The 11896-nt window shown below is 43.9% G+C and overlaps 1 protein-coding gene and 1 non-coding gene across 2 annotated transcripts; one reads left to right on the top strand and one right to left on the bottom strand.

Annotated features, from left to right (window-relative positions):
* Positions 1-3845: 3845 nt before the first annotated feature.
* Positions 3846-8769, top strand: LOC145394333 (uncharacterized). Its single transcript, XM_080268210.1, has 2 exons — positions 3846-4148; positions 8134-8769. Exons 1-2 carry the CDS (start codon positions 3846-3848, stop codon positions 8767-8769), a joined length of 939 nt encoding a protein of 312 aa, XP_080124336.1.
* Positions 8770-11029: 2260 nt separating this feature from the next.
* On the bottom strand, positions 11030-11102 carry TRNAR-UCG (transfer RNA arginine (anticodon UCG)). Its single transcript has one exon. It is a non-coding gene; the product is annotated as a tRNA-Arg (tRNA).
* Between the last annotated feature and the right edge of the window lie 794 nt (positions 11103-11896).

Here is an 11896-nt window from a genome sequence, read left to right as displayed (position 1 = left end):
CCTGGCAGTGAAGGGGTTAATGAAGGCTGTCTAACCCCTCTAGATAGATGGATAGATAGATGCGTGCATTGATAGACTGATGGGGAGGAAGGTAGATGGATAGATAGAAAGATTTCGTGTGTGTGTGTGTGTGTGTGTGTGTGTGCGCGCGCAGACGTGTTCATATATAGACACGCAGACACTCGGTACACACGTGTATGTTGACTCACGGACGCACACACACTTCCTGGTATAGGGTAATGAAGCTTGTGTGTGTGTGTGTGTGTGTGTGTGTGTGTGTGTGAGAGAGAGAGAGAGAGAGAGAGAGAGAGAGAGAGAAATGTTTGTGAAAGAAGAGGAGAAAGTAAATGAACTAGTGTGTGTGTGTGTGTGTGTGTGTGTACTTCCTTGGAAACGTGTACGTGACTGAACAAACGTTTTCATGTGCGTTGAGTGCGGTCGTGTGCATGTGCGTGTATTAGTAAGTCAAGGTATGTGTACGTGAGAGAGAGAGAGAGAGAGAGAGAGAGAGAGAGAGGTGAAAAAATCTATTTCAAGTGTTAAGTCATCTTTTTTCTTCATCTCCCCCTCCCCTCCCCTCCCCCCCTTCTCATTCACAAACTCTCTCTCTCTCTCTCTCTCTCTCTCTCTCTCACACACACACACACACACACACACACACACACACACACACACACACACACCAATAATATAACAGCTACCGTCACCACTACAAATGCAGCCTTCAACAACTACCACAAACCATCACAACTACCACAACCACCACTGACAACCACTACAGTAACCACAACTACCTCGTATCGCCTCAACCACTAACCACAATAACAACACTGCAATTAAACCCTCCTAACTACCATTCACAACCACCAACACCACAACCAAACAACCACAACATCACTACCACAACTACCACATCCTCCACCACAACATTACACGTGTCTACCACAATCAAAACCACCACCATCACGAAACGTTAATATAATCTTTACTTCCACCCCCTACCACCACACCACCACATCCTGTACCACACCTTTACACGTGTCTGCCACAGTCCAAACACCCACCAACAAGGAATTTAACCCACACGTCCAAGCACGACCACCAGTACACGTGCGTCTCGACAGGGAACGAAAGGGGTATGCCCCGATTCGTGACGTAGGCAGTGACGTCACCTGCCTTAACCTCTGGCCCCTCCCCCTTACCTGCCTGACTGCCTACCTGCCTCGCCCTGTGTGTGTGTGTGTGTGTGTGTGTGTGTGTGTGTGTGTGTGTGTGTAGTGATATGTATTGCACTTTTCCTCACACACACACACACACACACACACACACACACACACACACACACACACACACACACACACACTGATAAGCCCTCACCCTAAATAGACTCGTCCTTTGGGTCCACATCCTGTTAGTGTCACAACAAAAACAATAAAACACACACACACACACACACACACACACACACACACACACACACACACACACACACACACACACACACACACACACACAAAAGCTGACCATCCCCAAAGTCAAAGTAACCAGAATGTGTGTGTGTGTGTGTGTGTGTGTGTGTGTGTGTGTGTGTGTGTGTGTACCGTTTACGCTGCTCCCTTTATGTGCGTACTTAATGCCAGTTAGTTCAGTTTTTGCTGTTAATCTGGAGCTTGATTTTGTTGAGTTACACCTCCCATTGACGTCACAGACTCTCTCTCTCTCTCTCTCTCTCGAGTCATAGAGGCCCGTGTGTATTTTTCGTAATTTATACAACGAACTGAACGGAAAAAAATGTATTATACGTAGTATTATAGTTTCGACGCCTTTTTTTTTTTTTAACGTTGCTGTAAAAAGAATCAATAAAAATAGAATTGTTTTCGAAATTTTTGGTGTGTTCGATTTTGGTCTTCCGGGCGTTTGGAGAGAGAGAGAGAGAGAGAGAGAGAGAGAGAATTATATATGTTCCAGTTTTACCCTGTTATTAGTCAAAAATAATCCAGGCCTGTCCTTCACAAACCTGTAATGATCCTTGAACTTTTGAAGGAAGGAAGAAGGAGAAGAAAGAGAAGGAGGAAAGGGAGGAAGAGATGGAGTAAGGGGAGGAAGGAAGAAGAGGAGGAAGAGGAGAAGGAAGAAGGTGAGGAGGAGGAAGCAAGGAAAGGAAGAGGAGGATGAGGAGGAGAAACGAAGGAAGAGTGGAATTGGTAACAGATAGATAGATAGATATAGAGAGGAAATGGAGAGATGGAAGAGGAGGAGGAGAAGGAGTAGAACTGATAGTAGATAGATAGATATAGGTCGAGAAGAAGGAATTGAAGCCAAAGATGAAGATTTGATAGATAGAATGTGAGGAAGAAGGAAAGAAATAAAAGAAGGCTGATGAAAGGAGGAGGAGGGGGGAGAAGAAGAAGAAGAAGAACAACAACAACAACAACAACAACAACAAGGTGAAGGAAGAAGAAAAAAAAGACGAAGAAAAGGAAATTAGTGAAAAAAAAAAAAACGAAAATCCACGAAAAAGACAAAAAAAAATATTATAAAAACAAAAAGCATAAAGTCCACCCAATATACCCAAATAGTTTTACACCGAAAAAAAAAAAAAATAAGAATAATAATAGATGCATAAATCCTTCACCGTTTTCTTCCTTGTTTTTCGCAGTGTGTTTTTTTTCGCTTGATTATATGTATTTTTTTAAAGCGAGGATTGGTAATGATGGGGTTGAGGCGCAGGGGAAGTGTGTGTGTGTGTGTGAGAGAGAATTTTTATGTGTTTGTAGGTGGGTCTTTGTGTGTGTGTGTGTGTGTGTGTGTGTGTGTGTGTGTGTGTGTGTGTGTGTGTGTGTGTGTGTGCGTGTGTTTGCTTCTCTGTCTGTCTCATTACCCATATTTATGTTTACAAATTAACCAGCCATATACCAGGTAAATTCATTTCCCATCTCAATATCTAACCAGCTCCTCAGTGACCTACATCTGTCTGTGTCGGATCAGGGTTAACACACTATCAGGCAATCAATAAACACTCCTTATCAGTCACTCCTCGTGTTATCAGGTGTTATCCTCTCTCTCTCTCTCTCTCTCTCTCTCTCTCTCTCTCTCTCTCTCTCTCTCTCTCTCTCTCTATGTTGATAACTAGATGAATTTATATTACATTATCCCATTTTTTCATTGCCCTCCTTTCGTCACCACCACCACCACAACCACCACCCCTTAGCATCATCACCATCATGTCATCTCCCTCATCATCATCATCATCATCACATTTTCCCCATCCCTTATCATCATCACATCACCACCACCCACATGCACTAACTGCGCATGCGTCTCTCCTTTGCAGGTTAACCTGTGGCCAGTCTGCAGTCACCCAGCCAGCCAGTCACCCCTCGGCATCGTCAGAGGAAGGATGTACCGCTCTCCCTGACGGCACCTCGTGAATGGAAATCTCTTGCATGTTGACCTGTACAGAGTCTTGAAGCCCGTTTACGCCCCTTTCCGGCAAGATAGCAGGCGCAGAAGTTACACAAGCAGGGAAAACCAGCAGGAGAACTCTACTGGCCTACTGCAGACGTCCCAAGTGAATAGTGAGCAGAGTTGTTGATGAAGAAGAAGAAGAAGGGAGATTGAAAACATTTACTTCAGAATCCCCTTGAAGTAAAAAATGAGCTTAGATTTAGAGGGTTCTGTATAAAGGAAACCCCATTTGCAACCCCCTGAGTGAGAAAGTGAGCTAGCTTTTAGAGCAAATTGAGAGAAAACTACAATATTCACTGCTCCCTTTAATTTTGGGAGCTCACATTAAAGAAGAATATATAGAGAGAATCTTCGAAGTGAGAGCCACAAGATTCGAGATGGCCAGACAACCAGATCCCACAGGACAGACCACGCCAGACCCCCAGCAGACAGACGCCCCACAGACAGACCAGAGCACAGACGGCATACCCCCCGCCTGCAAGTCCCGTATGCTCACGTGGCGGATACTAGGGGCCGTCCTGGCGCTCCTGGTGGTACTTGGGTGGGTCTTTATCATCGTCATGCTCATCTTGGAAGAAAAATGGCAGCTGGTCCTAGTGGCGTGGCTCCTCCTCTACTCAGCGGCTCATTTTTGCTACTGGTACTGCAAGCGACACAAGCTCATCACACTTCATAGACAGGTGAGTGGCCAGGGGAGACCAGATGGGGTTTGGGTAGGTCAGGTGAGGATTAGGTTAGATTGGATGTGGTTAGGTCTGGTGAGGCTAGGTTAGGTTGGGTGTGGTTTGGTTAGGTTAGATTGGGGGTGGTTTGGTTAGGATAGATTGGGGGTGGTTTGGTTTGGTTAGACTAGCTGTGGGTTAGGTTAGGTGTATATTAGATTGGGTTGAGTTGGGTTGGATTTGGTTTCGTTAGGTTGGGTTGGGTTAGGTTAGGTTAGAAAAGGTGAGTTTGGTTAAGTTAAGGTAATTTGATTAACATTCGGTTTGGTTAGGTTAGAATGTTAGTGTTTGCACCTTACTCAGTTTAATTTTTCTACTATTTCGTTTAATACCTCTTCGATAATGATATATCTCCATACATATCCACCAGTTAGGCTTGGTTAGGTGTGAGTAGGAAGGTAAGGGTGGGTTAGGTGAAGGGTAGGAAGGTAGGATTGGGTTAGGTGAAGGGTAGGAAGGTAAAATTGGAGCAGGTGAAGGGTAGGAAGGTATGATTGGAGCAGGTGAAGGGCAGGGAGGTAAAATTGGGTTAGGTGAAGGGTAGGAAGGTAAAATTGGGTTAGGTGAAGGGTAGTAAGGTAAAATTGGGTTAGGTGAAGGGTAGGAAGGTAAAATTGGGTTAGGTGAAGGGTAGGAAGGTAAAATTGGGTTAGGTAAAATTTAGGATTAATGAGATTTGGTAAGATTTAGGTGAAGAATTTCGTCTGTAAATGTAAGAAAGAATTTTAATGTTTGTTTTCTGATGATTCAACATATTTTTCATTTTTAATATTCGTACTTAATTCTAATATAACAATTTCAATAAGAGCAAGATTAAATGAGAAATATTATTGTTTTTTTCCTCAAGTAGTTTATCATACGTACGCAGTTCAAACATAGCTCCATTTTTCTTTATATATCTTTGTCTATATTGATATCTGTGTTTTGCATGGTATCTTACGGGGCATCGTGCATGAATATTAATAAGCGGATTTGCATGCATGATAACTGGCTTTGTGTGTGTGTGTGTGTGTGTGTGTGTGTGTGTGTGTGTGTGTGTGTGTGTCACCTGGGCCATTGACACGCTTATGCTTCTGTGTGTGTGTGTGTGTTTCCTGTATGTGTTTGTGTGTGTGTGTGTGTGTGTGTGTGTGTGTGTGTCACCTCGGCCATCGACACGTTTAATGCCTCTATGTATGTGTTTCCTGTTTGTGTTTGTTGCTTTGTGTGTGTGTTTATGTTGCCGTGCTTTGTGTATGTTTGTATATTTCCTTATATTTGTGTCACCTGTTGTATATACTTTTGCATTTGCCTTTTTCATTACTTGTTGCATTGTTTTTTGCATATACTGTTTGGTTTGTTGGATTTAGTGAACTGTTGCAATTTGGTGTTTTTTTAAGTTTTGGTTGCTTACGCTTCAAATTACCTCATCATCATCATCATCATCATCATCATCTTCATTATTCTCATCATCACCACCATCTCCTCTCTCCTCTCCTCTACTCTCCCCCTCCCCATCCTCCTCCCTCTCCTCTCCCTCCTCCTCATTTACTCTTTTTCTCTCCTTTTTTTCCTCCTCCTCTCTTTCATCGGTCGTAAATATAGGTAATTAAGGTTGATTATAGCTTACCTGGTGGCCTTAGTGTTGGGACCTGATTAATCCTTCCTTCCCTCCTTCATCCTTTTTTCCCTTCTCTTCCATCCTCTCCTTGCTGCCCTTCCATCCTTCCTTCCATCATCTTTTCCTCCCATCTTCTCTATTCCACTTTCCTTCCTTCCTTCCTTCCTTCATCCTTTTCTCCCCTCTTCCTTTTCTCCCCACTTCCTTCCTCTCCTTGCTGTCCTTCCATCCTTCCTTCCATCATCTTTTTCTCCTATCTCCTTCCTTCCTCTTTCCCCTTCTTGTCTCTTCGTCACGTACTCTTTACCTCACTGTTTAGCTTTCCTCTCTCTCTCTCTCTCTCTCTCTCTCTCCTTCCTGTTTGTCATCCTTTATCCTCCCATTCTTCCTTTCCCTTTTAGCTTTCTTCCTCTGTCTGTGTGTGTGTGTGTGTGTGTGTGAGAGAGAGAGAGAGAGAGAGAGAGAGAGAGAGAGAGAGAGAACGTATCAGCTTCAGAAATTACGCTAGTCACGAAGAGGTGCCAGCGGTCCTGCCTAACCCACTAGCATCCTAACACATCCCCTTACGTAACCATGGCAAACCCTTACGTAACCATAGCAACCCCTTACGTAACCATGGCAACCCCTTACGTAACCATGGCAACCCCTTACGTAACCATAGCAACCCCTTACGTAACCATAGCAACCCTTTACGTAACCATGGCAACCCTTTACGTAACCATGGCAACCCCTTACGTAACCATGGCAACCCCTTACGTAACCATGGCAAGTAACCATGGCAACCCTTTACGTAATCATGGCAACCCCTTACGTAATTTGACAACGCAGCCTCTGTTTACCTCCCTGCATACCCTACTCTGCCTCACCTGTTCCTACCTGCTTGTAGGCGTTAATTACCTGCTTAATTAGGCCGTCTGCTGCCCTTTGAAGACCCCTTTTGGTACGAGAAGCCCTACGTTAATTACATAAGCCCACCTGAAGGCCAAGTAAGACGAAAGTGAAGGAAATAAGACGAGAAAAGATGAAGTTGATGAAAGTGATCGGTAATATAGTATTTTTTTTTTTCGTTTCTAAATTTTCGACTTGATGGAGGTGTTCCCAAGTTTAACATAATGATTTTTTTTTAATTATATTTATTATTTTTTTTAAAGAATGAATACATGTTTTAAAAAGACGAATTTGATCTGAAGGGTTTAAAAAGGTATTACCCAATAGCCCCAGTACGTGTGATCTTTATTTATTTATTTATTTATTTTTTTTTTGCAAGGAAAGAAGAACCAAAGGCTGACATTCTGCGCGTTGAAGCTTATCTGTCTGTTACTGTCAGATTTAAAGGCCTGCTGACTACTGCTGATTTTAGTGTTTGCTGACTAATGCTGATTTTACTGCTTGCTGACTGTTGCTGATTTTACTGCATGCTGACAACTGCTGATTTTACTGCTTGCTGACTACTGCTGATTTTACTGCATGCTGACTACTGCTGATTTTACTGCTTGCTGACTACTGCTGATTTTACTGCATGCTGACTACTGCTGATTTTACTGCATGCTGACTACTGCTGATTATACTGCTTGCTGACTATTGCTGATTTTACTGCTTGCTGACTACTGCTGATTTTAATGGCCAAAGCTGCTGACCGTGGCATTGTGCTGGGAGTTATTTGCGTACCACCTTTCGCCTGCGGGTTCATAGTCGCGAGGGTCATTGAGGGGTTAATTCTGGCTAACTTTTGCTGATTTGGTTGATTGAAATTCCTGCTTGCTGATCGGACTGCTTCTGCCTGCTGACTTATGCTGATAATTTTCACTGCTTGCCTGCTTATTTCCTCTGCGTACGTGCTTATTTCCACTGCTGACGTGCTTTTTTCCCTGCTTACGTGCTTATTTTTACTGCTTACGTGCTTATTTTCTCTGCTTACGTGCTTATTCCTCTGCTTACGTGCTTATTTCCTCTGCTTACGTGCTTATTTCCTCTGGTTACGTGCTTTTTCCCTATGCTGAAGTGCTTATTTCCACTGCTTACGTGCTTATTTTTGCTTATTTGCTCTGTTTTTCGTGCTTATTTTCCCTGCTTACGTGCTTATTTTCCCTGCTTACGTGCTTATTTCCTCTGCTTACGTGCTTATTTGCTCTGTTTGCGTGCTTATTTTCCTTGCTTACGTGCGTATTTTTACTGCTTCGTGCTTTTACCGTCTGCATTGTGACACCTGCTTTAGTCTTCTGAAGAATTTACCTGTTTGCTTACTGTCTCCTTCCCCCCCACCCTCGCCTCCTCCCCCACCTTCTTATCCCCTCCCCCCGCGTACTCAACCCCCCTCCTTTTGACCCTCCCCCCCTTCTCCAGATTCGCGTGCGGGTGGTGGGGGAGGCTGGATGCGACAAGGTGGACGACTGCCCCCCATCCTACCAAGAGGCGGTCAGTATGGACGAAGAAGCACCACCGCCGCCCTATTTCACCCTCTCCACGCCCCTACCCGACCCGGAGCCCGCGCCGACGATTGTGCCGGCGTGTGGTAGCGCGTCAGGTAGCGTGTCAGGTAGCCCAGGAGGAAGCGTAGACGATGCCCCGCCACCTTACATCACCACCATCAGCGAGGTCGTGTCTTCAGGTCGCCTTAGCCCTCCTGAGTACCACACCCCCAGCAGTCTTAGAAAAATATCCCCCAGGGTCCTACCGGCGTTTACACCACACCGGAATCCCGCAGACTCCGCCGTGACCGCAACCGCAGCCGCAACTGCAGCCGCCACCGCCGCCGCAGCCCTCACCCAAGTTGCCTCCTCGTCCAACATCTCAATCATGGTAGACAGCGATGACGATTTGGCGGAGGACCCGATACGGGGGCCGATTGTAAAGCACCTTCGATCCACCACCATAGCGACTCTAGATGTGGAAGCGGAGGGTTTGCCGCACCCGTCCTTACCAGCCGTCAGCCCGGAGCACATCCAGGACCTTCAGGCACAACCCCTTTCCTTCCCCTAACCCCCCTACACCCCCCTTAAAATAACCTAACCCCCCCCTTCCAAAGTCACTATCTGTATTGCTATAATGGCCGTATTTATTCACTTAAGCTATAGTCATGTGTGTGATTTTTTTTCATGTGATTTTTGCTTCACCTTTCCCTCTTCCTGATCTCCCTCTTACCATCCCCTTCCTCTGAATTTTTTACCCCCCCCTCCACACCTCTTCCCTACTTACTTCCTCCCCTCTCCCTCCCTCACATCCCTCACCTTTCATAAACCATACCTTACCTAACTCCTCAAGTCCTGCCTTCCCCATCTCCTTCCTCCCCAACCCTCCTTCCCCATCCATTTCCTCCCCAGTCGTACCTCCCCAACCCTTCCATCCCAATCCTTCCTCCCCAATACCACCTACCACTCTCTTCCACCCCAATCTTGCCTCTCCCTCCCTATCCCCATCCCCACCCACCCAAGCTCTCCTTCCTCCCCCCCCCCTCTCCCTCCAAGTCCTCGTCCGTCCCTCTCCCTCCTCAGTCCTTCCCCCTCCTAAGTCTCTCCCCCTCCCTCCCTCCCCCTCCCCCTCCACAACGCGGGTGCTATAAAGTACAAACTCGCCATGAAGTCGTGTGCTGTCCTCATGGTGGGCCGGGCTGCCTTACACGCTGCCTCCAACACACCTTTTTACCTGACTCACGTGTACCAGTAGCCTGTATCTATTGGGTCTATTTATCACCCCCTCTGATGGTGATGGTGATGGTGGCGGTGATAATGATGATGGTGATTATGGTTTGTATTTTTGGAAAGGAATCTCTGTCTCTTTTTAAATTTTGAGACTGGATCATTGAGTTAGTTTGTGATGATGATGGTGATGATGATGATGATGATGATGATATTGGTATTCGTTTTTTGGGGGAGAGGCTTTTCACTTATTTTGAGTGTAGCCTTCAGTTGGTTGATGATGATGATGATAATGATGATGATTTATATATACCTGTGTTTTTGAAGGATCCGTATTCACAAGCTTACGATCAATTTTCAGTCGTAAGAAGAATTTGTGTTTACAGGAAGAAGGGAGACGAGAGAAGACGGTTTGCATTCTTCTCCTTCCATATCCTTCCTTATATAATTCTTAATCAGGAGTGGGAGTGGATTGGAACGTGAGCCTGATTTAGACCGGTGATAGCAGAGGGGGTGCCTTGTGATATGCATAGTAGCCATGTATATATATATATATTTTATTATTATTGTGTGCGGAGTTGTTGTTTGCAAATATATAATGGAAATATTATATAGTGTTTTATTTTAGTCTCCTTTGTCATGAATAATATTGTTGTTTGATAAATCTTTGTGTATACGTATGTATGTATTTTGTGTGTCAGTCTGTCTATGTATGTATGTATTTACGTGTTTTGTGTCAGTCTATGTACGTATGTATTTTGTGTATGTATGTATGTGTGTATGTATATATTTTGTGTCTGTGTGTGTGTGTATGTATGTATTGTGTAAGTCTGTCTGTCTATGTATGTATGTGTATGTACTGTATGTATGTATTTACTTAGTGTGTCTATGTACACCTATACCGAATAATAAAGGAGACCCTGCTAGTCCAAATTACAGTACTTTATTGTTTTTTATAATAACAGTATATTTGACACGGATGTATATTAATACTAGCTGAAATTACCCTTCTTGCAGTCCCCCATCCACCTTTCGGGGGATAGGGAGTGGGTTGAGTGACGTACTGTATATCTGAAGGGACTGGAACCGCATATCAGTGCCACCACGCGAAGGCAGGGGGAGAGAAGAGTGGGAAACAGTAGACGGAGAGATGAGAGGCAGAGAGATAGGAGACAGATAAATAATAGGTAGAGAGAGAATAGAGATAATGGGCAGCGTTAATTAGGCGATCGAGGTAATTTTCAAGCTTGTGGACTTATATGATTAATTTCCTTCATTATTATCCCCTTCAGTTTAAGAGACCCTTCCTAATGACCCCAAGGATGCTTTAATAACGTACTTGAAGACGAGAGCCGTTCCTTAAGTAAAAATGTAAGTGTTTAAAATCGGCAGGTCAGCTAGAAAAATCGTCACCCGGAGTCCAGTTGAAACAGTATGGGAATAATAATAATAATAATTAATAATAGAATGTCATCGAGCAAGTTCTGAAGCCATCGAGCTGATTATTTTTCGTTCCTAATTGTAATACATTGGTCCCTTACCTTCCATTTTTTCTTCTTCACTTTTAATATTAAAGTTGCAGTCTTCTAAAAAAATACCCTCGTCGACCGTGACAGGACTCGAACCTGCAATCTTCGGATCCGAAGTCCGACGCCTTATCCATTAGGCCACACGGTCATATAGTGAGTTGGAGAATGTGGAACAATTCTTTTTTCTATTGTTTTGTGTAAAAATATAATGCTACAATATGTGGGTGTATAAGTAATGTATTTAGTATTACGACCGATGTTGTTTATTATTATTGTTATTTTTATTATTATTATTACGATTACTACCACTACTACTACTATTATTCTGTATATGGGTCGCTGCCGAAGAAGGTAACTAACTAATTTACACCTGTTAGATTCTGCCTAGCCATTGTCTAATTATTAAATATGGTGGTTTAGATTAATGTTGTTTAGTGATGTTAGATAAATAGCTAAAAGGGGTTGTGTGTGTTACTCTTATGCAGTGTTTGCCTTATTTCCTCTCTCTCTCTCTCTCTCTCTCTCTCTCTCTCTCTCTCTCTCTGTGTTTGTGTGTGTGTGTGTGTGTGTGTACAAGTAATCTATTTCAGCCTGATTAACGCCAGATGGTTTTACTCACACTGGAGAACCTTTTGAGATCAGGGAGTTAATTTTGAACCGAATCATGTCTGATTTTAGAGCTAAAATCAGACAAACGAAAATGTTGAAATAATCTAGAACACCGTCATATTGTCCATGGGCAGTTTTGATAATAACTTGCCACAGCCATTGCCTAAGCCTTGCTGTAAAGGGACCTTGAGGTCAAGGTCACTGAGCCTGTGCATGTCACCGTAGGTCATCACAGTCTGTAAGTGTAACAAGTTTGGTGGCTCGAACTTTAATCCTTCATGGACAATTAGCTGACATCCGGAATATCCGGAAAAGTCCCAGTTTTTTACCTCA

This window comes from Coenobita brevimanus, chromosome 27 (assembly GCF_032717465.1).
Source record: "Coenobita brevimanus isolate Jiangsu-jjx chromosome 27, ASM3271746v2, whole genome shotgun sequence".
In the NCBI taxonomy this organism is placed as follows: Eukaryota; Metazoa; Arthropoda; class Malacostraca; order Decapoda; family Coenobitidae; genus Coenobita; species Coenobita brevimanus.
The sequence above is the reverse complement of the archived record's forward strand: the minus strand, read 5'-3'. Positions and strand labels throughout refer to the sequence as shown.

What these genes read in the sequence shown, in the direction of transcription:
- LOC145394333 (XM_080268210.1), top strand. Translation starts at nt 3,846, where the DNA reads ATGGCCAGACAACCAGATCCCACAGGACAGACCACGCCAGACCCCCAG. An exon ending in TCATCACACTTCATAGACAG is followed by an intron (nt 4,149 to 8,133) that starts GTGAGTGGCCAG and finishes CCCCTTCTCCAG; the next exon opens with ATTCGCGTGCGGGTGGTGGG.